Source organism: Symphalangus syndactylus, chromosome 12, assembly GCF_028878055.3.
Source record: "Symphalangus syndactylus isolate Jambi chromosome 12, NHGRI_mSymSyn1-v2.1_pri, whole genome shotgun sequence".
Taxonomy (NCBI): domain Eukaryota; kingdom Metazoa; phylum Chordata; class Mammalia; order Primates; family Hylobatidae; genus Symphalangus; species Symphalangus syndactylus.
In genome coordinates, this window is record NC_072441.2 from 142,211,621 (window position 1) to 142,237,188 (window position 25,568).

Sequence of the window (25,568 nt, forward strand, 5' to 3'; positions counted from 1 at the left end):
GGTAGTAGGGAGGGGAGATAAGAAAACTCTCTATACTTCCTACTTAATTTTGTTATGAACCTAAAATTGCTCTAAAAAGTAAAGTCTACTTAAAAAGAAGAAAAAGAGACCTTGTCAAACACCTGGGACAATCAGTAAAGCCCTCTGAAATGTCACACATTAAGAATAGGGCTAGCTGGATGCTGTGGCTCACACCTGTAATCCCAGTAATTTGGGAGGCTGAGGCGGGCAGATCGCTTGAGCCCAGAAGTTCAAGACCAACCTGAGCAACATAGCGAGATTTCATCTCTAGTAAAAATTTAAAGATCAGCTAGGCATGTTAGTCCATGCCTGTAATCTCAGCTACTCAGGAGGCTGAGGAAGGAGAACTGCTTGAGCTCAGGAGGTCCTAGCTGCAGTCAGCTAGGATTATGTCACTGCACTTCAGCCTGGGCAACAGAGTGAGACCCTATCTTTTTTTTTTTTTTTTTTTCTGAGACAGAGTCTCGCTCTGTTGCCCAGGCTGGAGTGCAGTGGCACAATCTCGGCTCACTGCTACCTCCGCCTCCTGAGTTCAAGTGATTTTCCTGTCTCAGCCTCCCGAGTAGCTGGGACTACAGGTGCGCACCACCACGCCCAGCTAATTTTTGTATTTTTAGTACAGATGGGGTTTCGCCATGTTAGCCAGGCTGCTGTCGAACTCCTGACCTCAGGTGATCCACCTGCCTCGGCCTCCCAAAGTGCTAAGATTACAGGCGTGAGCCACCACGCCTGGCCAAGACCCTATCTTTTAAAGTGGAAAAAAAGAAAAAAAGAATAGGGCTAAACTACAGTAAAGTCAACCCTAAAGCTGCCCTCACAAGGTTAAAAAACAAGTCTCAGAAAGATCAAGCTAATCCAAAACAAAGTAACGCGTGTCAGAACAAAGTTCAACACTCCTTAAAGGAAAGATAATAAAGGAAAACATGAAATGGATAAAGAGAAAAGCAGAAAATATATATATATTTACATATATATGTAATAGACATATAAAATTTATATATGTATGTAATTTACATATATGTATGTAATATACATATTTATTATACATATATATGTGTGTGTGTATATATATGTGTTTTGGGTTTTTTTGGAGACACGGTCTCGCTCTGTCGCCCAGGCTGAAGTGCAGTGGCATGACCTCAGCTCACTGCAATCTCTGCCTCCCAGGTTCAAGTGGTTCTTGTGCCTCAGCCTCCTGAGTAGCTGGGATTACAGGCGCCTGCCACCACACCTGGCTAATTTTTGTATTTTTAGTAGAGACGGGGTTTCATCATGTTGGCCAGGCTGGTCTCGAACTCCTGACCTCAAGTGATCCACCTGCCCCGGCCTCCCAAAGTGCTGGGATCAGGTGTGAACCACTGCGCCTGGCCTGAAAATATATTTTTTTAAAAGGAACTTCCGGAACTAACAAACGTAGTATCTAAAACAAAAATTTATTAGATGGGTTAATAGATTTGACAATACAAAAGAAAATAACAGCAAAAGAGAAAGACAGTGTAATAAAAACCATACAGAAAGAAGCACAGAGAAGAGAAAAAGAAAAGGCTGAAAACAAAGAGCATCAGACCTAAAATAAAAATCTACTCAATCAAATTAAACCCGAAGTAGAAGAAAGGTACAATAAAGATAAGAAAACAATCTATGTAATAGAAGATGGACCAATAGCAGAAAAATTAATAAAACCAAAAACAAGATTTTTGAAAAAAAAATTGGTAAACTTCTAGACAGACCATTAAAAAAATATATAAACAACCAATAAGCACATGAAAAGATGCTCAACATCACAAATCATTAGAGAAATGCATATTGAAACCACAATGAGATACCAACTTGGACCCATTAAGATGACTATTAATCAAGAAAGAAAAGAAGGGAAAGAGAGACGGAGGGACGGAAGGATGGAAGGAAGAAAAGAAGTTAGGAAGGGGAAGGGAAGGGAAGACAACGGAGGGGAAAGGAAAGGAAGGAAGGGAAGGGAGGGAAGGGAGGGAAGGGAGGGAAGGGAGGGAAAGGAGGGAAGGGAGGGAAAGGAGGGAAGGGAGGGAAAGGAGGGAAAGGAGGAAAGGGAGGGAAGGGAGGGAGGGAGAGAGGGAACAAGTGTCCGCAAAGATGTAGAGAAATTTAAAACCTTGTGTACTATAAATGCAAATGATTTAACATGGTGCAGCTGCTATGGAAAACAGTGGCCGTTCCACAAAAAATTAAAAAACAGATTTATCATATTACCCTTAAAAAGCTGAAAGCAGGATGTCAAAGAGTTATCTGTACTCCCATGTTCATAGCAGCCTTATCCACAATAGCTAAAAGGTAGAATAAACCCAAGTGTCCAACTACAGATAAACAGATAAAATGTGGTATATACATACAATGGAATATTATTCAGCCTTAAAAAGGAAAGGAATTCTGACACATACTACAAAATGGATGAATTTTGCAGACATGCTAAGTAAAATCAGTCCAAATAAAGATAAACACTGCATGATTCCACTTACATAAAATACAGAATAACTGAATTCATAAAGACAAAGTAGAAGGGTGATTGCCACAGGCTGAAAGAACAGAGAAATTTCAAGTTGGGAAATTGGGTGTACAGTTTCAGTTTCGCAAAATGAAAAGCATTCTAGAGACTGATTGCACAACTATGTAAACAGTTAATGCTACTGAACTGTACACTTAAAAATGGTAAAGATGGTAAATTTCATTTTATGTATATTTTACTACAATTAAAGTTTTTAAAGATTTTTTTAAGAAGTAATATGGGAAGCTGGGTACAGTGGCTCACGGTTGTAATCCCAGCACTTTGGGAGGCCAAGTTAGAAGGATTGATTGAGCCCAGGAATTCAAGGCCAGCCTGGGCAGCATGGTGAAACCCCATCTCTACAAAACATACAAAAATTAGCCAGTGAAGTGGCATGCACCTGTAATCCTCAGGAAGCTGAGGCTGCAGAATCGCTTGAGCCTGGGAGACGGAGATGGGCAGTGAATCGAGATCGCACCATTGCCCTCTAGAGCCTGGGCAACAGGAGTAAAACCCTGTCTTTAAAAAAAAAAAGTAATACGGGGAGTGGGGGAGGATACACATTACCAATATCAGGAATGAAATAAGGGACTACAGATTTTATAGAAATTAAAAATAAACTAAGAAACTATTATAAACAACTGGAGGTCCATACGGTTTAAAATAGTATTAACTTGATGGCAATACATAAGAATGATTAACAACTTTACAAAAATAAACGACAGTTTAGCTTTGTGATATGCAATACAGTAGCCACGTGACACTTGTGACTATTTAAACTTAATTCTAATTAAATTACACTTGATCTTAGCCAAGAGGCCCATTAAGCCTAAGCCCATTTGACAAAAACCAACTACAATCAGCCCCCAATAACAAAATACTACAAATTAACTACTTTACTTAGAATCAAGAATTAGTCAAAAGTCACTATTACTTTAATATTTAATGAAGTCCTATAAATTTTAGCAAAACAGTAAAATTATATAATCTGAACAAGCTGGAAAAAAGGAATAAAATAGTTTTAGATGATACGGCTTTATGAATGTGTAACTACAGACTCAAATTTACTTTAAAAGCCTACTAGATTTAATAAGGGAATTAAGTAACACCCTGACTATTCTTGCAATAAGAATCCAGAAATGAAAAAAGTTTTTCAATATAAAAAATAAAAATTTTTACATTTGTCAAAGTACTAAAGAACAACTGATACAAGAAAAAGCACAATAAATATTGCTTGAAAATAAAATGTTAGTGAATGGCATAAAATAAGATCTGCAGGCTAAGATTTGGGCTTATTGTTCTTATTGTATGTAAGAACAAATACATAATAAAAATATTGATTCTGCCCAAAAGTAATACATGTACATGTATGCATTTTCAATGAGAAGTCCAACAAAACACTTTTGGAAAGTATATAAAATCATGTTAAAATTTAGTGGCTTAATGGAAAGCAAAAATTACAAAAAATAAAACTGGGACAGTGGCTTGACCCAGCAGATAAATGTTTATACCACAAAGCCAATAAATACACAGTAATTTAAAAATACACCTTCAAATAAATATACAAATAATAAAAATCAATATAGCATCAATATAAAAATAAATATATTAATAGAATGTAATGGAAATTCCAAAAATAGATCCCAATATACATAGAACTTTAAATATATCTCAGTGGTGCTAATTCAGTTCAGTGATAAAAAGATTATGGTGGCACAATAGGCTACCCATCTAAGGAATAAAAGTGGACCCCAACCTTGCCCTACATCCAATTAAATAAAACTTAAATGCTAAAATATAAAATAAAGAGCTTGCATGATAATTCTTTATAGCAGGGGTACCCAAACCCCAGGCCACAGACCAGTACCAGTCCATGGCCTGTTAGAAACTGGGCCTCACAGCAGGAGGTCAGCATTCCACAAGCAAGCAAAGCTTCATCTGTATTTACAGCCACTCCCCATCACTTGAATTACCGCCTCAGCTGTGCCTCCTGTCAGATCAGCAGCAGCATTAAATTCTCATAGGAGCGCACACCCTATTGTGAACCATGCATGTGAGGGATCTAGGTTGCCTGCCCATTATGAGAATCTAACGCCTGATGATCTGTCACTTATCTCCCATCACTCCCAGATAGGACCATCTAGTTGCAAGAAAACAAGACCAGGGCTCCCACTGATTCTACATTATAATGTGCTGTATAATTATTTTCATTACATATTACAATCTAATAATAACAGAAATAAAGTGCACAATAAATGTAATGTGCTTGAATCATCCCAAAACCATCCTCCCTCTCCCCCTGATGCCTGGGTCCATGGAAAAACTGTCTTCCACAAAACTGGTCCCTGGTGCCAAAACAGGTTGGGGACTGCTGCTTTACAGAGTAAATTATAAAATTTTATTCAAAGACATTGACGATTTAAACAAAGACATACCAAGTTCATGGATAGAAAGACACAATGCCACTTCTCTCTCAGTTGATCTACACATTCATGATAATTCAATAAAATTCCCAAAAAATTTTTGTTATTTGATTTTGTTCTGTCAGAAACTTCCCAAGATATTTCTAATGTAAACAGGGGCAAGAATAGGCAAAACATTCCTGAAGAAAAATTTTCAGGGACGTGTCCCATCAGATTATTAAGAATTATTATACAGCTCATTCATTAGAATACCTTGGTACTGTCACAGGAATAAACAAACAAACAGTCCAAGAAAACATTAACTGAGAATGTGGGGAAATGCCTACAGATGTAGTTATAGAGTAACTTTGCAGCTTACTGGAGAAAGCAGATAGTATTTGATAGATGCTGGTGAGTGAGGTAATTTATTAGCCTTATAATAGTAAATAAAATTAGTTCCCTACTCCACACCATATAAAAAATTAGTGTAGGGTAATTCAAAAGCTACATGTGAAAGGCAAAATCAATAAAGATTTTAGGAAATAATATACAGCCATCCCTCCATATCCATGGAACCCTCCCAACCACGCTCAAAACCCACAGATGCTCAAGTCCCTTATATAAAATGGAATAGTATTTGCACATAATCTATACACATCCTCCCATATACTTTAATTCATCTCTAGGTTATTTATAGAACTTAATATTATGGGCTCATGCCTGTAATCCCAGCACTTTGGGAGGCCGAGGCAGGCGGATCACCTGAGGTCAGGAGTTTGAGACCATCCTGGCCAATGTGGTGAAACCCTATCTCTACTAAAAATACAAAAATCAACTGGGTGTGGTGGCAGGTGCCTATAATCCCAGCTACTCAGGAGGCTGAGGCAGGAGAACTGCTTGAACCCAGGAGGCAGAGGTAGCAGTGAGCAAAGATCACGCCACTGCACTCCACCTTGGGTGACAAGAGTGAAACGCCATCTTAAAAAAAAAAAAAGAATATAATGTGAATGCTATGTAAATAGTTGTTATATTGTATTGTTTAGGGAATAATGACAAGAAAAAGAAGCCTTTCTATGTTCAGAACAAATGCAATCATCAATATTTTTTTCCAAATATTTTTGATCCATGATTGGTTGAATCTGCAGATGCAGAACCCACGGATACAGAGGGCAAACTGTAATTGCTCTTCCTGATCTCAACCCAGGAAATTTTTCCTAAATAAAATGGGAGTTAAAATATAAACCATAAAGGAAAAGACTGATAAATTTATTATCATTCAACTACATTAAAATCAATTAACTTCTGCATATGCAAAGATTTTATGAAGACATAAGAGATGAATGAGAAGTTTATTCGCACCATCTATAACTGGTAAGTTTATTGTTCAGAACGTTTAGAGAATGCCTACAATTCAATAAGAAAAAACTAATAACAAGTGGGTAATAGATTTATTGTAACAGGCATTTCACAAAAAAAAATTAAAAATACCCAATAAACATGAAAAAATGTTCAACTAATCATTAACAAGGAAATGCAAATTAAAGACAAAATGAAGTTCATGTTATATCCTCCATACTGACAAAGATTAAAATAAATCAAGTGTTGGCCAGATGTGAGGTGACCACAACTTTAATTAACCAGTAACAGAAATGTAAATGGATAAAACTAGTCTTTCCTTAGTATTACTGGGGCTTTGGTTCCAGGACATTCCCCTACCCCACAGATACCAAAACCCGAGCATATTCAAGGCCTACAGTTGGCATGAGACTGCTGATATGAAAAAAAGTCAGCCCTCTGTATAAGTAGATTTCACATCCCTCACATACTGCATTTTCTATCCACGCTTGGTTGCAGGATCCACGGATACAGAGGGCCAACTGTATTTACTAAATAAAATCCAAAATCCATGCATAAGTGGACCCGTACAGTTCCAAGCCCACGTTGTTCAAGGATCAACTGCACAAAAGAAACTAAGTTTTGCGTTTCTAGCAAAGTTGAGACTGTACACCCCCCTAGGCCTGAGCAATCACCTCCTCAAATATACCCTACAGAGGGGTAGGTAAACTATGCCTGCATGTCAAATCCAAGAGACCTACCTGCTGTTTCTGTGTAGCCCAAGAGCTAAGAATGATTTTCACATGTTTTAATAGTTTAAAAACCAATCAAAAGAACATTCCCTGACACATGAAAAATTACATTAAATTCAAATTTCAGAGTCCATAAAGTTTTGTCAGAAACACAATAATCCATTTATGTACTATCTATATTGTTTTTATTTATTTTATTTTATTTTTGAGATGGAGTCTCGCTCTGTCACCCAGGCTGGAGTGCAGTTGTGCAATCCTGGCTCACTGCAACTTCCACCTCCTGGGTTCAAAGGATTCTCCTGCCTCAGCCTCCCAAGTAGCTGGAATTACAGGTGCCTGCCAACATGCCCAGCTGATTTCTGTATTTTTAGTAGAGATGGGGTTTCGCCATGTTAGCCAGGCTGGTCTCCTGACCTCAGGTGATCCGCCCACCTCAGCCTCCCAAAGTGCTGGGATTACAGGTGTGAGCCACCACACCCGGCCTTATCTGTATTGTTTCTATGCTACAAAGGCAGAGCTGAACTGCTGCAACAGAGACAGTATGACCTACAAAGTCTAAAACGTTTACTATCTGGCCCTTTAGAGAAAAAGTTTGCCAACCTCTGCCCTAGAGACCTACCATAAGAAACACATCTTATACTGAATTGCATACATACTAATTTCTTATATGTTATCAAGAAACATATGCAAGAATAATCATAAAGGATAAATTTGCAACAGAAAAACTAGAAACATCAAGAAATCTATAGACAACAGGATGGATTTACTATATACATATATATATATTTTGAGTTGGAGTCTTGCTCTGTTGCTCAGGCTAGAGCAGTGGTGCAAGATTGCAGTGGTGCAATCTTGGCTCACTGTAACCTCCACCTCCCCGGTGCAAGCGATTCCCCTGCCTCAGTTTCCCAAGTAGCTGGGACTACAGGTGTGCAACATCACATCCAGCTAATTTCGTATTTTTTTTTAGTGGAGATGGGGTTTCACCATGTTGGCCAGGCTGGTCTCGAACTCCTGACCTCAAGTGATCTGCCCATCTCAGCTTCCCAAAGTGCTCGGATTACAGGTGTAAGCCACCGTGCCCAGCCCAGAAAGAGGTTAAATTGACTCATAGTTCAGCATGGCTGGGGAGGCCTCAGTAAACTTACAATTATGACAGAAGGGGAAGCTGGCATGTTTTAAATGGTGGCAGGCAAGAGGCACGAAGAGCACATGAAAACTACCATTTATAAAACCATGATACCTCATGAGAATTCACTCGTCACAAGAACAACATGGGGGGAACTGCCCCTATAATCCAATCACTTCCCTTTAGTAGAGACATGAGGACTACAGGTCACTCCCTTGAATGTGGGGATTACAATTCGAGATGAGATTTGGGTGGGGACACAGAGCCAAACCATATCATGGATTATATAAACAACTGATTATGATTCAGCCTTAAAAATGAAGGTAATTGGCTGGGCGTGGTGGCTCATGCCTGTAATCCCAGCATTTTGGAAGGCTGGGGTGGGCAGATCACCTGAGGTCAGGAGTTTGAGACCACCCTGACCAATGTAGTACAGTCCTGTCTCTACTAAAAATACAAAATTATACTAAAAATACAAAATTAGCCAGGGGTGGTGGCACACGCCTGTAATCCTAGCTACTCGGGAGGCTGAGGCAGAAGAATGAATCGCTTGAACCTGGGAAGTGGAGGTTGCAGTGAGCCAAGATCCCACCACTGCACTCGAGCCTGGGCAACAAGAGTGAAACTCTGTATCAAAAAAAAAAAAAAAAAAAAAAAAGAAGGTAATTGTGACTCATGTTACAATATGTGTCAGAATGTTCAATATGGTACCACAAGGTTCAACATGATGAACCTTGAGGATATACTAACGTATCATTTTTACCTTAAAAATGAAGGTAATTCTAACACATGCTACAACATGTATCAGAATGTACAACATGGTAGAAGAAGGTTCAACATGGTTCCACAAGGTACAACATGATGAACCTTGAGGATATGCTAACGTACACACAGTTACTACCATAGTCAAACTCTTAGAAGATAAAACTTCTAAGGTTGCCAGGGGATGAAGAGGGGGTGATGAGGACTTATTGATCAATGGGTACAGAGTTTCAGTTTTGCAGGATGAAAAAGTTCCAGAGATCTGTTGCACAACAATGTGAATATACTTAACACTACTGAACTGCACACTTAAAAATGGCTTAGGTGGTAAATTTTATGGGTTTTTCTTTTTGTCTTTTTTTTTGAGACTGAGTCTCGCTCTGTCGCCCAGGCTCACTGCAAGCTCTGCCTCCTGGGTTCACGCCATTCTCCTGCCTCAGCCTCCCAAGTAGCTGGGACTACAGGCACCCGCCATCACATCTGGCTAATTTTTTATACTTTTAGTAGAGACAAGGTTTCACCGTGTTAGCCAGGATGGTCTTGATCTCCTGACCTCGTGATCCGCCCACCTTGACCTCCCAAAGTGCTGGGATTACAGGCGTTGAGCCACTGTGCCTGGCCCAGAATTTTATGTTTTTTCCACAATTTAAAATAGTTATATATTTATATAATGAATTATCATGTATTGGTAACAAATAAACAAGAACCGCATACAACAATGCAGTAAAGTCTCAGAAATACGCAATGAGGGCCAGGCATGGTGGCTAACACCTGTAATCCCAGCATTTGCGAGGCAGAGGCGGACAGATCAAGAGTCCTGGTCAGGAGTTCGAGATCAGCCTTGCCAGTATGGTGAAACCTCATCTCTACTAAAAATATAAAAACTAGACAAGCATGGTGGTGGGTGCCTATAGTCCCAGCTACTCGGGATGCTGAGGCAGGAGAATCACTTGAACCCGGGAAGCAGATATCGCAGTGAGTCGAGATCGCGTCACTGCACTCCAGCCTGGGTGACAGAGTGAGGCTCTGTCTGGAAAAAAAAAAAAAATGCAATAGGGAATAAAAGCAAGTGGTAACACACAGCATGATTCAAAAACAATACAAAGCTCAAAACCAAGCAAAACTACAAATATTCAATAATTGTGGTAAAGGAAAAGCAAGAAAATAAGCACAAAATTCAGGATGATGGCTACCTTTTTGGAGAGGTGGCTACTTGTATGAGACTGGGAAATTGGCATCAAAAGCATGAAAATATACATTTTAAAAAGCTAAGTGGTTAAGCGTTTTCATAAAATATACCTTATATTGTAAGTGTATTTTGTGTTTAATAATTTATAAAAAGTTTTCAAAGTATTCCGAGAAATAACCAAGGAGTGAGAAAAACTTTCTTAAACAAGACTGAAACCCCAGATGTCATAAACGATACGAAAATGTTTAAGTGTCAAAAACATTTATTTAGCTCAAGATGACACAAAAAAGAAGTCAAATGAGGGAAATCAGAACTCCTGCCCCCATCAAAAGAACTTTACGTTATGCATTCTCAAAGTTAAAAATCCTGAATGAATACAGTGATTGTCTATTATGCATATCTGAATCTTCTTTCAGATGTATGCTTTACTGTGCTTACTGTGACTCACCATAACAGCTATTATTAAAATGTAAAACAAGCTTACAACTTGCTATGAAGAAAAAGTAAACTTTTTTTAAAGGGCAAAAGGTATTCATTCTTAAACAAATATTTATTACTAGACAATACAGAGAAAGCCAGTCTAAATGTTAAACTTATTAAAAGCTGCTCAAATTCTACAGGAGTTGAGAACATGCAAATTAAAGTTAAGGCTGTGATATTTTACATCCATCAGACTGGGAAATACTAAGAAGAGCCATAATATATACTAATGGATGGGGAGAGGTGTTCTTATACACTGCTGGTGGAAATGTGAGGTATTAAAGTGCTTTTTTATTTTTTAGAAACAAGGTCTCTTTCTGTCACCCAGGCTGGAGTGCAGTGGCATAATCATAGTTCACTGTAGCCTCGAACTCCTGGGCTCAAGCAATTTTCCCACCTCAGCCTCTCAAGTAGCTGGGACTACAGGCATGCACCCCCATGCCCAACTAATTTTTTCTGTATTTTTTGTAGAGACGGAGTTTCGCCATGTTGCCCAGGCTGGTCTCGAATTCCTGGGCTCAAGCGATCCGCCTACCTCAGTCTCCCAAAGTGGTGGGATTACAGCATGCTTTTTTTTTTTTTTAAATCACAGAATCCTTATTCTTTGGAATCTAACCACATATATAAAATGACCAATTTACAAAAACATACATTAAAGGACTTTTAATGTATCATTGTTCATTGTGGCAGAAAAAACCTTAAACAACATAAATGCCTAAAAACAAAGCAGGAAATGACTTTTTGTGCATCAAAATAACAGAATAGAGAGCTGTTCCAGTTGAGGTGAAGGGGTTTTATGAAGTACTCAAGACAGAGAGAAGTGAGGAGGAGAAAAGTATGTATATGATCCCATTTTTGTTAAATAAGAAAAACTCAAAATCCTGATATACATATATTTGTGTATGTTTATGTATATAATGATTTTACGAGCATTGAGAAAACATGGAAGGCTACCTACAAAGCTGTTGACACAGGTTATGAGAGGGGATAGGAACAATGATATGGGAAGGTGAGGCCAAGCCAACAGAAAAGCCAAAATGTTACTCTTAAAAAATCATATATGGAGGCCGGGCGCGGTGGCTCACGCTTGTAATCCCAGCCCTTTGGGAGGCCGAGATAGGCAGATCAACTTGAGACTGGGAGCTTGAGACCGGCTCGGCCAACATGGTGAAACCCCGTCTCTATTAAAAATACAAAAAATTAGCCGAGCATGGTGGCACACCTGTAGTCCCAGCTACCCGGGAGGCTGAGGAACAGGAATTGCTTGAGCCCAGGAGGCGGAGGCTATAGTGAGCTTAGATCGCACCACTGCACGCCAAACTGGGTAACAGAGCAAGACTCTGTCTCCAAAAAAAAAAAAAATGTATTTTCAGATTCATGCAATTTACATATATGTATTACTGGAAATAGTTAATGCCACGAAGATCCAAATACAGACCTATAGGATAAAATTTTTAAAGCTATTTTATGGCTTAGAATATTTTTTAACAGGGTATTTTATATGCTGTGACAGCAGATTTTATTTTATAAAAATGGCTGCAACAGTATCTTCCACCCATGTGCTTTTCTATAACGTGATCTTCACCCTCCCTCCTCCTATTAAGATGTGGGGTCTATAGCTTCTGAATCTGGACAAGCTTGTGAACTGCTTGGTGGAAGGGATGCCAAATAACTTTTGAAGCTAGGTCAGAAAAGATGATGCACCAGCATGGGCAACATAGCCAAGACCCATTTCTCCAAAAAAAATATAAAAATCAGGCGAGTACAGAGGTGCAGGCCTATAGTTCTAGCTACCTGAGAGGCTGAGGCAGGAGGATCACTTGAGCCCAAGAATTTGAGGTCAGAGTGAATTATGATAGTCACTACACTACAGCCTGGGTGACAGGATGAGAGCCTGTCTGTGGAAAAATAATAATAATAATATAACTTATGCCTTATTTGCTGAATTATTATTTTGCTTGGATCCCGGAGCCACCATAAAAGAAGTGAAAAGACCTTAAGGCTACCACACTATGAGGAAGGCAAGGTAACAGACTACGTACAGGTGCTCAAGTCAGCAGTCACAGTCTCTGAGTCCTGTTAGGCAAGGCACCAAACATAAGTGAACAAACTTTCAGATTATTCCAACATCAAGCCATTCAGTCAACTTCAGCCTCCAAATCTTCTCAGTCAAGACCAAAGACATTATGGAGAAAAAAAAAAAAAAAAACCATCCCCAGTATACCCTTTCTGAACACCTGAGCCATTGAATCCTTGAGCTTAATAAAAGTGTTTTACACCATTAGCTATGGGGTGATTTGTTAAGTAGCACATACCAGCAATCAGAATGCAAATTCAGAATATATCTTACATAATTTAGAAGGCTCTGGAAAACTACATTAACTGACTTAAAAAGTGACACTAGTGATTAACAATGCCAAATTTCTAGAGTCTGCATAAAATTCACAAAACAACTATAAGAAAACCAATATTTTCTAAATCAATACTATTTAACATAAGGAGATTTTAAATATGTATATAATTTGATAAATGATTAATAGACATCTATTTCACCCACATGGCTATTAGTAAATGTATTCTAGATAACAAAATTCTATTTTTTTCTCTTATCTTTTCACTGGGAAATGGGTCCGAACCCTGTATTTGGAATCATCTTATATTCAAACATTTACAACATACTTTTACCACCCTCTTATCCTACTGATCAACCTAAACTAAAATTCACATAGAACTTATGTCTCCTTTTTAGTGTCAGAGTTTCCTTGATACCACAATTTTATTTATTTATTTATGAGATGGAGTCTTTTTCTGTTTCTCAGGATGCTAGAGTGCGGTGGCACAATCTCGGCTCACTGCAACCTCCGCTATCAGGGTTCAAGTGATTCTCCTGCCTCAGCCTCCCAAATAGCTGGGATTACAGGTGCCCGCCACAACACCCAGCGAATTTTTTGTATTTTTAGTAGCGACAGGGTTTCACCATGTTAGCTAGGCTGCTCTCAACTCCTGACCTCAAGCAATCCACCCGCCTCAGCCTCCCAAAGTGCTGGGATTACAGGCGTGAGCCACTGCGCCTAACTGACACCACAAGAACAATGCTGAAATTGCTGTAAGTTACTGGCAAAAACATAAACCTTTCACCAATACAGAGATAAAACAAAAATCAGTTTAGTTCAGTTTATTCATTTGAAAATTGTATACTAATCACTGATCAGTTCGTTTAATTCAAGAAGAACCTATACCTTTATTTAAGGAGAACTAAAAAATTATTGAGAACTGTGAGGTATTTTTCAGTTAACACCATCTCAATTCTCTACCCATGTTTACATCCCTAAAGAAGACTTTTAGGCTTTGATTTCAACATTTTCATAAAGAAAGTATTCCTTTACAATGTTTGAAGGATCCAAATAATACTTAGCAAAAGACCATGTAAACAAAAATTTTTAAGTTTTTTTTTTTAAAAAGACTCAAATTATCAGTTTTTTTATTTTTTGTTTGTTCCATTTAGAAAAATTTTAATTATATCAGTTCTTTTAAAAATTGAGCTGAACTGATAAGGCAGATATATAATAATTCTGACACAAACTGATGCTGATGCTCCACAAGCAGCCACAAAAACTTCAGTCATGGTTAATATACCTAAAACTATTTCTGAATTACTTTATAAATTACTACACTATTTCATCGAATAATAATTATTCTTCAAAACCTGTGATTCAAGTGAACTAGGGTGAGGTACAGAAACAGGTAATGAAAGATTGGAAAGGAGGGACTTTGTGGCTAGGTAAATCAGCATTCAAATCCTGATTCCATCACTTAAAAGTGAAATGATGTCTCTAAGCCTTAGTTTGCTCCTTAGTGAAATAGAAACAGTCGTAGTACCTTTGAAAAAAGGTTGTTGCAGCAGATGCTATGTACATAATAACAATTATCTCCCTTTTCCTTACTAAGAGAGACTCGATTTTATTCTTGACAACAATGGGCTCAGCTAAAGGATTACCATTCCCAGCTTTCTTTGAAGGCAGGATGGCCAATGAGATATAAACCTAAGTACACAGGTGGAATTTCCAGGAAAGTTCTTCAAGAAGCTGATTCTGTTCAGAAGTGTGCCTTTCACTCTCCTTCCTCCCTACTCCAGGCTCAAGATACAGCAGCCATCCTAGAACACCACGCTACCTTGAACATGGAAGTCACACACTAGGGATAAAATCCAGATAGCTGGAAGAGCTTTCTTGGTAACCACAGAGCCATATTATCATCTGGGCTTCTTTTATATGAGAAATAAACTCCTTTTCTTTCCTCGTTCCTTCCTTATCCTTCCTCCCTCCCTCCCTTCTTCCTTTCCTTCTTTTTATATTTTGAGACAGAGTCTTTCTCTGCAGCTCAGGCTGGAGTGCAATGGCACCATCAGCTCACCGTAACCTCAAATTCTTGGGTTCAATCAATCCTCCTGACTCACTCTCCCAAGCAGCTGGGACTACAGGCATGCTTACCACATCCAACTATTTTATGTATTTTTTGTAGAGACAGGGTCTTGCTATGTGCCCAGGCTGGTTTTGAACTCCTGGGTTCATGCAATCCTCTTGCTTCAGCCTCCCAAAGTACTGGAATTACAGGTGTGAGCCACCATGCCCGGGCAAGAAATAAAGTTCTATTGTGTTTCTATTATATATAGTTAAACCTAATATCCTAATTAATATAATTATTATTAGAATTTTTAAAGGGTAGGGCGTGGTGACTCATGCTGGTAATCCTAGCAGTTTGGGAGGCAGTGGAAGGAGGCCGGCTTGACCCCAAGAGTTTGAAGCCAGCCTCAGCAACATAGCAAGATCCTGCCTCAATTAAACCAGAAAAAGGGAGAATTTTTAAAAGATAATACATGTAAACTTTTTCACAAGTAAACTAGTACACTGGAAGTAGTCAAAATAATAAGAATAATTTTTAGAATCCAAATAACTGTACTTCATGAACAAATCAGCAATGCTCTTACTTTTCCCCTGAAACTGTCAAGTCCGTTATGTTCAATAAACTTACTCTATCAATAAGAAAAGTAACCATTGCTGAGTGACCAGTTGGTTACAGAGTCAGTCATTTCCTCTAACACACCATGTATCTTTAAAAATCCACATCACAAATTCTCCTGACACAGGAGAACAAACTTGAAGAACCGTACCTTCTCTTCTCACCTGTATAAAATGTTGAAGTCTTCTTTCTTTTAAATCCCTTTCACTGAAGATACTGTATCTTTGGAAAGTCAATTCTGATTTTTCATGTTTAAACTAGATTTCTCAATGTCTTCACAAATGGGGTTAGCCTCTGCTAGTTTATGTGTGCCAATAATTAGTAAATACTATATTTTGCTGACAGTGATAGGATTATACCACAGTAGGGCAGAATTTGATCTACAAAACAAATATTTGAGGTCCCATATCCCGGTGGTCTTGGGCAATGAGTAGATGGTAGGTCTAGCAGAATAGGTCTGGTAGGTCTAGTGCTACACCAGACATTTTGAGACACTTCCCCGAGATACAGTTAATCTTTTTTTCTAGACATGAATCCCAAGACAAAATGAGAGGGCTACGATGATCATCTTTGGTACTGGAGCTTTCCAGAATATCATGTATGTAACTGTCTGCCCTTCTCTCTCCTGGATAGGGGTCTATGTTCCTGAATTCCCCTCACAGAGAGAGGCCAGTATTCCTTCCAAGCTAGTCACTTCTCTGCCTCCAGGGCTTTCAACATCCTTTTAACTTAAACTACCAGAAAAGGGGAGATAAAGGGTAACCTTTATTGCACCATTTGCAACTAACATTTGGTATAAAACCTTCTGGTTGGCTGGGTGTGGTGGCTCACTCCTGTAATCCCAGCACTTTGGTAGGCCAAGGCAGGAGGATTGTTTGAGGCCAGGTGTTTAAGACCTGATTGGAAAACATAATAAGACCTAACCTCTACAAAAAAAAAAAAAAAAAAATTAAAAAATTAGCCAGGCATGGTGATCACATCTATAGTCCCAGCTACTCAGATGCCTGGGTCAAGTGACCCCAGGAGTCCAAGGTTGTAGTGAGCTATGATCATGCCACTGTACTCCAGCCTAGGCAACTGCAAGACCCTGTCTCTAAAATAAAAACTAAAATAAAGAATAAAAGATTCTGCTTGTAAATCTAGAGCCTAATAATGTTTAAGGAAGGAGAGCAGAGAAACACCATGCACCAGAAACATAAACCCCAAATGTTGGGTGTAGAACTCCAAGTACAGTAGCCCGGCTACAGGTTTAATACAGATTCCTATTGCCTCTTTAAGATTGTTTTTACTGCAACAACTTTAACAATGCATCAGATTAAAACCTTCATTAGAAAGCTATATGATTCATTTCTAATACCAATATACACACTTGAGCAAAGGCATATCATCCAAAATAGGTATTCAAACATTATTTGGCGAAAGTGAGTAGTGACAGAGGGATGCCTTCCATGAGGTATGTTTTACTATCTGGCTTGGTCTCCCTGACCACAGATAATTGGTTCAAAGATGAACATGAGAATCAAGCTGGCCCAATCATAATCTTTCTCCAGACAACTTGAAATTTAGAATGGATATACAGAAAGACTAAAAATCGTGGGAATATAACTGCTTTCTGGCAGCACTTGTAGAGAACAGACATGATCTCCTTTTGCTGAGTACCCTGGAGGAAATTCATTTTATCTTATATTTTATGAAATATCCTAGTATATATCTAAAATGTTTCTTCTGGATAAGCTAGCTAAATTCTATTTTTGATTGCCTAAAACAAAAAAGACAAACAATAACTAAATCCACTGAAGATCAGGAGATATAGTTACCTCTCAATATCAAACAACATAAAGTCAGATGGCAGTCTAAAAATACTATCATTCTAAAATATTAACAAACTAATTACAAAGAGAAAGAAAGTACAGATCCTACTGGTAGAAGTAAATTTTTTTTAAAAAAGTACATTCCCTTAATTCAAGAACTCTAGTTGACAAAATTTATCTTTCATAAAAAAGCACAAAACTATCCTTTGATAATTAATTCTATTCTTGGAATTTATTCTTTTTTTTTTTGAGACGGAGTCTCGCTCTGTCGCCCAGGCTGGAGTGCAGTGGCGCGATCTCGGCTCACTGCAAGCTCCGCCTCCTGGGTTCACGCCATTCTCCTGCCTCAGCCTCTCCGAGTAGCTGGGACTACAGGCGCCCACCACCACGCCCGGCTAATTTTTTTTGTATTTTTAGTAGAGACAGGGTTTCACTGTGGTCTCGATCTCCTGACCTCGTGATCTGCCCGCCTCGGCCTCCCAAAGTGCTGGGATTACAAGCGTGAGCCACCGCACCCGGCCGGAATTTATTCTAAAGAATGCTTCAACAAGTATACAAAGATGTGTATGGGAATACATATTCAATGTTCTTAATAATAATGCAAAATTGAAAATAAATTACACATGTATAAAAGAAGCTGGTTAAATTATAGTACAGCAGGTCCTCTAATAACGTTTCATTCGTTATTTTGCTGTAGCACTGAAGAGAGAAACAAAGGCTGAGCGCTGTGGCTCATGCCTGTAATCCCAGGACTTTGGGAGGCTGAGGCAGGTGGATCACTTGAGGTCAGGAGTTCGAGAACAGCCTGGCCAATGTGGTAAAACCCCATCTCTACCAAAAATACAAAAAATTAGCTAGGAGTGGTGACGTGTGCCTGTAGTCCCAGTGACTCAGGAGGCTGACACAGGAAAATCACTTGAACCTGTGAGGCAGAGGTTGCAGTGAGCCTAGATCACGCCACTTCACTCAAGCCTACATGACAAAGCAAGGCTCCATCTCAAACAAAGAGAGAAAAAAAATGACTCCAAGCCAGGGCTATTATTTATGTGGAGTTTGTATATTCTCTCCACGTCTGCATGAGTTTTCTCCAGATGTTCTAGATTCCTCCCACATCCCAAAGATGTGCACATTAGGTTAATTAACGTGTCTAAATTGTCCCAGTCTGAGTGAGCATGGGTGTGTGTGTGTGAATGCACGCTGTGATGGGATGGCATCCTGTCCAGGACTGGTTCCTGCCTTGTGCCCTGAGGCTGCCAGGATAGGCTTCGGCCACCCATGACCCTGAATTGGAATAAGGGGATTGGAAAATGAACGAATGAATACAAATTATAATAACAAAAATTTACAAAATATATAATCAGCACAGAAATGTACATAAATGATGCATTCAGTGAGCCCATCATGTTTATTATTGTTTGTTTCTGAACTGCATGGTGGTAGGAGGTGCTCTTGACAATGTTTGCTTTGCAAACATTTATTCCTTAAGTTAACCAACCACCACTACAAGCACCATCACTCACTGATTCACCAAAAATTGGGTAAATAATTATCTTACTTGTTTTTATTAATCTTTCTTGTATGCATGTATAGCTCACGTTTATTTCAATGTTTAATATTAGAAGTGTTTTAGATCTTTATTTAGAAGTTTGATGGTGTTTTTGTGACTAAAAATATGCCACAGGAACTTAACTCTTACTTACGTCAATTTAAACTTATAGTAAAATTGGTTTCATTATATGTCATTTCACCTAAAGTCACAATTTCCAAGAACATATCAACAACATTTAGTGAGGACTTATTATACAGCCATACAATAAAATATTGAGTAGCCATTAAAAAGGGTGCAACAGGTCTATATCCATTGACACAGAAAGATGTCTACGCAGTTGAATGAAAAAAAGCAAGAACAGTATCTATGATTCCTACACACATATATAAATCTCCATACACCATGTATAGATATATACACTCATAGAAAAAAGTCTGGAAAGATATATATGTTAAACTTTTAAAACTGGTTATCTTTGGAGCATGGTAATGACAAAGGCTTTTACTTTCTATTTTATTCATTTCTGTATCGTAAAATTGAATGTATTACTTTTATAATCGTAAAAAACAAATTATTTCTAAAAATATGATAACACAAAAAGAATTTTAAAAGAAAATAAAAGACCTTAAACCAAGTAGAAACCCTTAATAGTGGTAAGTATAATCTTCCATATAGACACAAAGTATGGCTACATTTTAATATGATAACTATGAGAATAAAATATTTATTGAAAAAAAGAGTAAGATTCTTACAATTCAGATTAACCTGCTAAAAGAACAGTATGTGATGAGATCTAGACTAAATCAGATTGAACCATCACATAAATCAGCCCTAACTAAACACTATAATAGTTAAATACCGTATCCAGATTAATATTCATTTTCTATCTAAAGACATGATTGTTTTTTCTCAAATGGTACTTACAGTTCTCTACAATTTCATCAAAAACTGCACCACTTTTTTGTTCAAACTGGAAAAGCAAAAAAGGAAAGAGAAAAGCAACATTACCATCATATCTTCTATCATACGTTCTTTTGGTATCCCTCCCTATTCCCCAAGGAGCTGCAATTTTCAACCCAAATTACATAAGTGCACAATATAAACAAAAACATTGCCAAATAGAGTAAAACAAAATTTAGGATGAACCAAAGTAGTTCTCAGACCAAAGTCCCAAACTAAAAACTAAGAGATAAATCACATCCTCTCACTATAAACAACTACTTATTTTTTTAATCATTCATGTCACAAAAGAGATGATCATATATATTTTTGTTTTTGTTTTTTTTTGTTTTTTTTTTTTTTTTGAGACAGTAAACACAGCTAACACTTCATAAGAACTTACTAACACCGAGAACTATGTAAAACTTCCCATCAAAACTGAACAGAAAAATTAACAGCTTTTGCTCTTAAGCTAAAGCCAGAAACATGCTGCTCTTAAATTGAAAGCGAGGCCTGTTACAGTGATGGTTCCTACTGAGTACGTTAGTGCCTAAGACAGAAGTACAGCCATGTCGGAGGTAATTTCAGATCTTTAAACACACAAGGAAAAGAAAGCAAAGCACCGGTAACTCCATCAAAGAACTAAAGAAAATGTCACACTTCACTTGGAGTTTCTGAAGGCCTCCTTACTGTGGAGGTTCCTGCTTCCCTGCCTGTTACTCACCAATGAGGCAAGAACACAAGAAATGTTGCTTCTTGATAAATCTTGCCTACTATAAGAAGCCAGAATCAGCCACCCCATTCAAGGGAGAGACTTTTAAGGAAAAAAGAACTACCTAGCTACCTACATAACTGTAGAGGAAACACAACAGCTAGCTATAGTAATCAGTAGTATCTGATATTCATAAATATGAACAGAAAATAAAAGATCCCAGGTTTCCAAAGGAAACCTATGTGAAAGAGAAAGTTCAAGGTAAACAAACAGAACAACCACTGCAGAAGGAAACAAGTAACTTATAAAAAAGCAACTTCGTGGCTGGGCCCAGTGGCTCACACCTGTAATCCCAGCACTTTGGGAGGCTGAGGTAGGCGGATCACAAGGTCAGGAGATCGAGACCATCCTGGTCAATATGGTGAAACCTCGTCTCTAGACAAAAAGTTGGAAAAGATAATTTATGTGACATGTAGGATTGAAGCACTAAGTCTAACAGCAATATCAAAGGTACCCCCAGGCCGGGCGCGGTGGCTCACGCTTGTAATCCCAGCACTTTGGGAGGCCGAGGTGGGCGGATCACGAGGCCAGGAGATCGAGACCACGGTGAAACCCCGTCTCTACTAAAAATACAAAAAATGAGCCGGGCGTGGTGGCGGGCGCCTGTAGTCCCAGCTACTTGGAGAGGCTGAGGCAGGAGAATGGCGTGAACCCGGGAGGCGGAGCTTGCAGTGAGCCGAGATCGCGCCACTGCACTCCAGCCTGGGCGACAGAGCGAGACTCCGTCTCAAAAAAAAACAAAGGTACCCCCAAAGAAGAAAATAATGGTGAAGCGGAAAACAGAAAAAAATTTCCCTGAACTGAAGATATAAATACCATATCTGAGATTGAATGGGCCCACTCAATACCAAAGAAATAACGAAAAAAAAAGATACATTCTAGTAAAATATATCAGAATTTCAAAAGAAAACAAAAGGAGCAGTTTTTTTAAATGACAGTGCAGGTAATTTATAAACACATTTAACTTGAAATTCAACTATGTAAACATTGGAAAGTAAAGGAAACCAAACAAATAGTGAAGGTCACTCCACCTACCATTCCAGTCAATGAGCTAGGCTCTAGAATGAAAGGGAAATGGGAAACGAAAAATGTCACTCTGGCGTGGTGACTCACACCTGTAATCCCAGCACTTTGGGAGGCCGAGACGGGTGGATCATGAGGTCAGGAAATCAAGACCATCCTGGCTAATACAGTGAAACCCCGCCTCTACTAAAAATACAAAAAAATTAGCCGGACATGGTGGTGGGCGCCTGTAGTCCCAGCTACTCGGGAGGCTGAGGCAGGAGAATGAGGAGAATGGCGTGAACCCGGGAGACGGAGCTTGCAGTGAGCCGAGATCGCACCACTGCACTCCAGCCTGGGCGACAGAGCGAGACTCCCTCTCAAAAAAAAAAAAAGAAAGAAAGATGTCACTCTATAAGCCAAAGAATGAAAGCATCTGCCTACACTGAGAGGAATCCCATTGTTTAATAACACTGTTTGTTTTTGAACAATACTGTCCCAAGGCCCGATGCTATTATTCCTTTTCATCTTATACAATATTTCTCATGATTCTCTAGCCCCCTAGAGCTACTGCTCATTTTTCTCTTCCCCTTGACAGCAAAACTCTTCAAAAGGGTTGTCTAGCCAGGTGCAACGGCTCACTCCTGTAATTCCAGCACTCTGGGAGGCCAAGGTGGTCAGATCACCTGAGGTCAGGAGTTCAAGACCAGCCTGGCCAACATGGCAAAAATCCATCTCTACTGAAAATACAAAAATTAGCTGGGCCTGGTGGTGGGCACCTGTAATCCCAGCTACTTGGGAGGCTGCGAGGCAGGAGAATCACTTGAACTCAGGAGGTGGAGGCTGCAGTGAGCCGAGATTGTGCCATTGCACTCCAGCCTAGGGGACAAAGCAAGATGCTGTCTCAAAAACAAAAACAAAACAAAACAAAAAAGCCAGGCGTGGTGGCTCATGCCTGTAACCCTAGCACTTTGGGAGGCCGAGGCAGGTGGATCACGAGGTCAGGAGTTCAAGACCAGTCTGGCCAACATGGTGAAACCCCATCTCTACTAAAGATACAAAAAAATTAGCTGGGCATGGTGGCACACACCTGTAGTCCCAGCTACTTGGGAGGCTGAGGCAGGAGAATCACTTGAACTCGGGAGGCGGAGGTTACAGTGAGCCGAGATCGCGCCATTGCACTCCAGCCTGGGCAACAGGGCAAGACTACATCTCAAAAAACAAAACAAAAACAAAAAAAAGGTTGTCTATACATGCTGCCTACAACACCTGTCTCTTGAACCCACTTCAGTAAGGCTTTTGCCCGCACTATTTCTACTGAAACTTTTCTTGTCAAGGTCATAAGCGACCTCCATACTACTAAACCCAATGATCTATTCTCACTCCTAAAGGAAAAAAGAGAACTAGAAGACGACAACCATTTAAGGTGAAAAAATTTGGATCACAATCACTACTTCACATCAACATTAATCCCAGATAAGTTAAAAATAAACTGAAAAAAAATAAAAGCCCTAGAAGATAGAAAAGTCTTTTAACCAGAAAAAGAAATCTTCATGAAAAAGATTTTAAAGTTTGACTATATTTTTAAAAAATTGTTTGGAAAAGCTTAAAGGTAATCTGAGTGAAAAAGTTGTAGTAGTAGTATAATAATGGTTAATATTCTATGTATAAAGCAATCTTGGACTCAATTAAAGAGTACTATCCCAACAGAAAGTGATCAAAGAACATAAACAAGTACTAAACATTCAATCTTACCCAAAATCAAAATTGAGATGCCATTTTCTCTCAGACTGGTAAAGATACAAAATGAAGAGAGACATAGAAATGTCCCTGTTTTTAAAAAACCCAATAGTATATCTTGGAAAATTATCTTTATACAGAGATCTACTTCATTCTTTCCAGTGGCTGCATAGTCTCTTATTATATTATACTGATGAACATTTTAAGGTTGCCTCCTGCTTTTTTTTTTTTTTTTTTTACAAATGTAATATTGCAGTTGTCATCTGTATACATACGATATGGCTTAGGTATGTGAGTATATCTGTAGGATCAATTTCTAGAAGTGGGATCACTAGGTTAAAAAAGATCACTAGGTTAAAAAAATTAAATATTTAATTTTTTAAATTTAATTCCTTCCAACTAAGCTTCATGAGTTGCTGGGATTACAGGAACACACCACCATGCCCAGTTTATGACACTTTTTTTCCAAGTACTTTATATTATTTAATCCAATTTAATCTCCCAAAAATCTCATAAGGTAGGTACTGTTAACACCTCTATTTTATAGGTGAAGAAATGGAGGTACTGAGAGGTTAAGGGGAAGGACACACACACATACACAGCTCTGAAAGTCTCCCAAGAAAAATGTCCAAACTTCTGTAGATATATATGACTCTCCAAAATCTAGCCCTAACTTCCTCTATAGCTTTATCTTTTCCTGCCTTCACGTTCCTATTACATCCCCATCCTGTAAGCAAATGCTCCAGCTATTATAAATAACCTATAGCTGCTCACCCAACCTTTCAGGTAGTTTCAAGCATCTGGGCCATTGTGCACAGTGCTTAAGCTTTTCCAGTCTTAATTCAATAGTAAACACATACTCAGCTTCAAGCTAAAGCTGCAACTCCTCTATGGTACCATAATCTCACACACAACCCACACACACCCAACTTCCCGAACAAAGTAGAATTCACAGCTCTTTCCTAGTGATACTATGACCAATGTGACTATGTAACAATTACAATAACTTTACTCCCAAGTTGGGAATGCTATAAGGAATCAAGTACCCATACAGGTTTCTGAAGCTGTATGAGGTCATATCCCATTCTTTTTGTAGACCAACCTGCTGACAGATAACAGGGGTTATACAAACCTTGAGTTTTAATCCAACTTTGGAGACTAAACACAAAATCAATAAAAAGGAACGCTTTATATAAAGACCTTTAGAATAATGTCAAAAATTAAAAACAAAAAACAATCTAGTTAGTTTCTTTCAATAGAACCTAAATGAAATCAAGATTCTATAAAGGATTAGAAATCCTACACTTCTCAAAGCCAGGGCAGGCAAAAGTGCACCCTGAAGAAAAAAACAAACAAAAGATTATTTTTCTCCTGTAACAGTCTCACAACACAGAACATTTCAGTGACCAGATATGTGGGACTTTTTCATCACATACCAAATATCTAGCAGACACCAACTGTGTGTCCTATAATTCACTTCAATTCTGACACTATCTACCTAGAATTAAGAGTCAGATCCCACAGGTTGAAGGCTCAGTCCAACAAGGCTGCCTCCCACTTCAGATACCAATCACAAGCCCCAGGCTGTGACTTGACCTTGTAACTGGCCAGCTATGTAACTTAGGGTGCGCACAACCCCCACCTCAGGTTCAATTAATTTGCTAAAGCAGCTCATGGATCTCAGGGGAACACATTTACTGGTTTATTATAAAGGATACTACAAAGGATACAGGTGAACAACCTGATGAAAGAGATGCATAGGATGATATATGCTGGAGAGGCACGGTGTTCCCACGTCTTCTCTGGGCATGCCACCTTTCCAGCACCTCTACGTGGTTCAGCAATCCAGAAGTTTTCTGAACCTTACCTTTGGGGTTTTTATGGAGGCTTCATTATGTAGCCATGATTGAGCAGCATTGGCACTGCTGCTCAACTCGATGTTCAGCCCTCTAGTCATGTCTTGGTATTTTTGGTGACCAGCCCCATCCTGAAGCTATGGAAAAGCTTGGCCCTAAGCCCAAGTCATTCATTAGTACACAATCCACACTTATCACTTCAGAGATTCCAACAGTTTTAGGAGCTGTGTGCCAGGAACCTGGGGCAGAGACCAAATATGTATTTCCTATTATATCACAGTATCACACTAGC

General features: G+C 38.8%; 1 protein-coding gene across 11 annotated transcripts in view; it reads right to left on the minus strand.

The window, feature by feature from the left end:
* Window positions 1-25,568, minus strand: part of ZMYM4 (zinc finger MYM-type containing 4) — a 153,844-nt gene that overhangs the window by 77,444 nt on the left and 50,832 nt on the right. For all 11 annotated transcript variants that reach the window (XM_063627867.1, XM_055254677.2, XM_055254686.1 and 8 more), the window contains one exon: window positions 19,892-19,937. In XM_063627867.1, coding sequence (XP_063483937.1) covers window positions 19,892-19,937 — 46 coding nt within the window. Of the gene's footprint in view, window positions 1-19,891; window positions 19,938-25,568 lie in introns of those variants that run through there.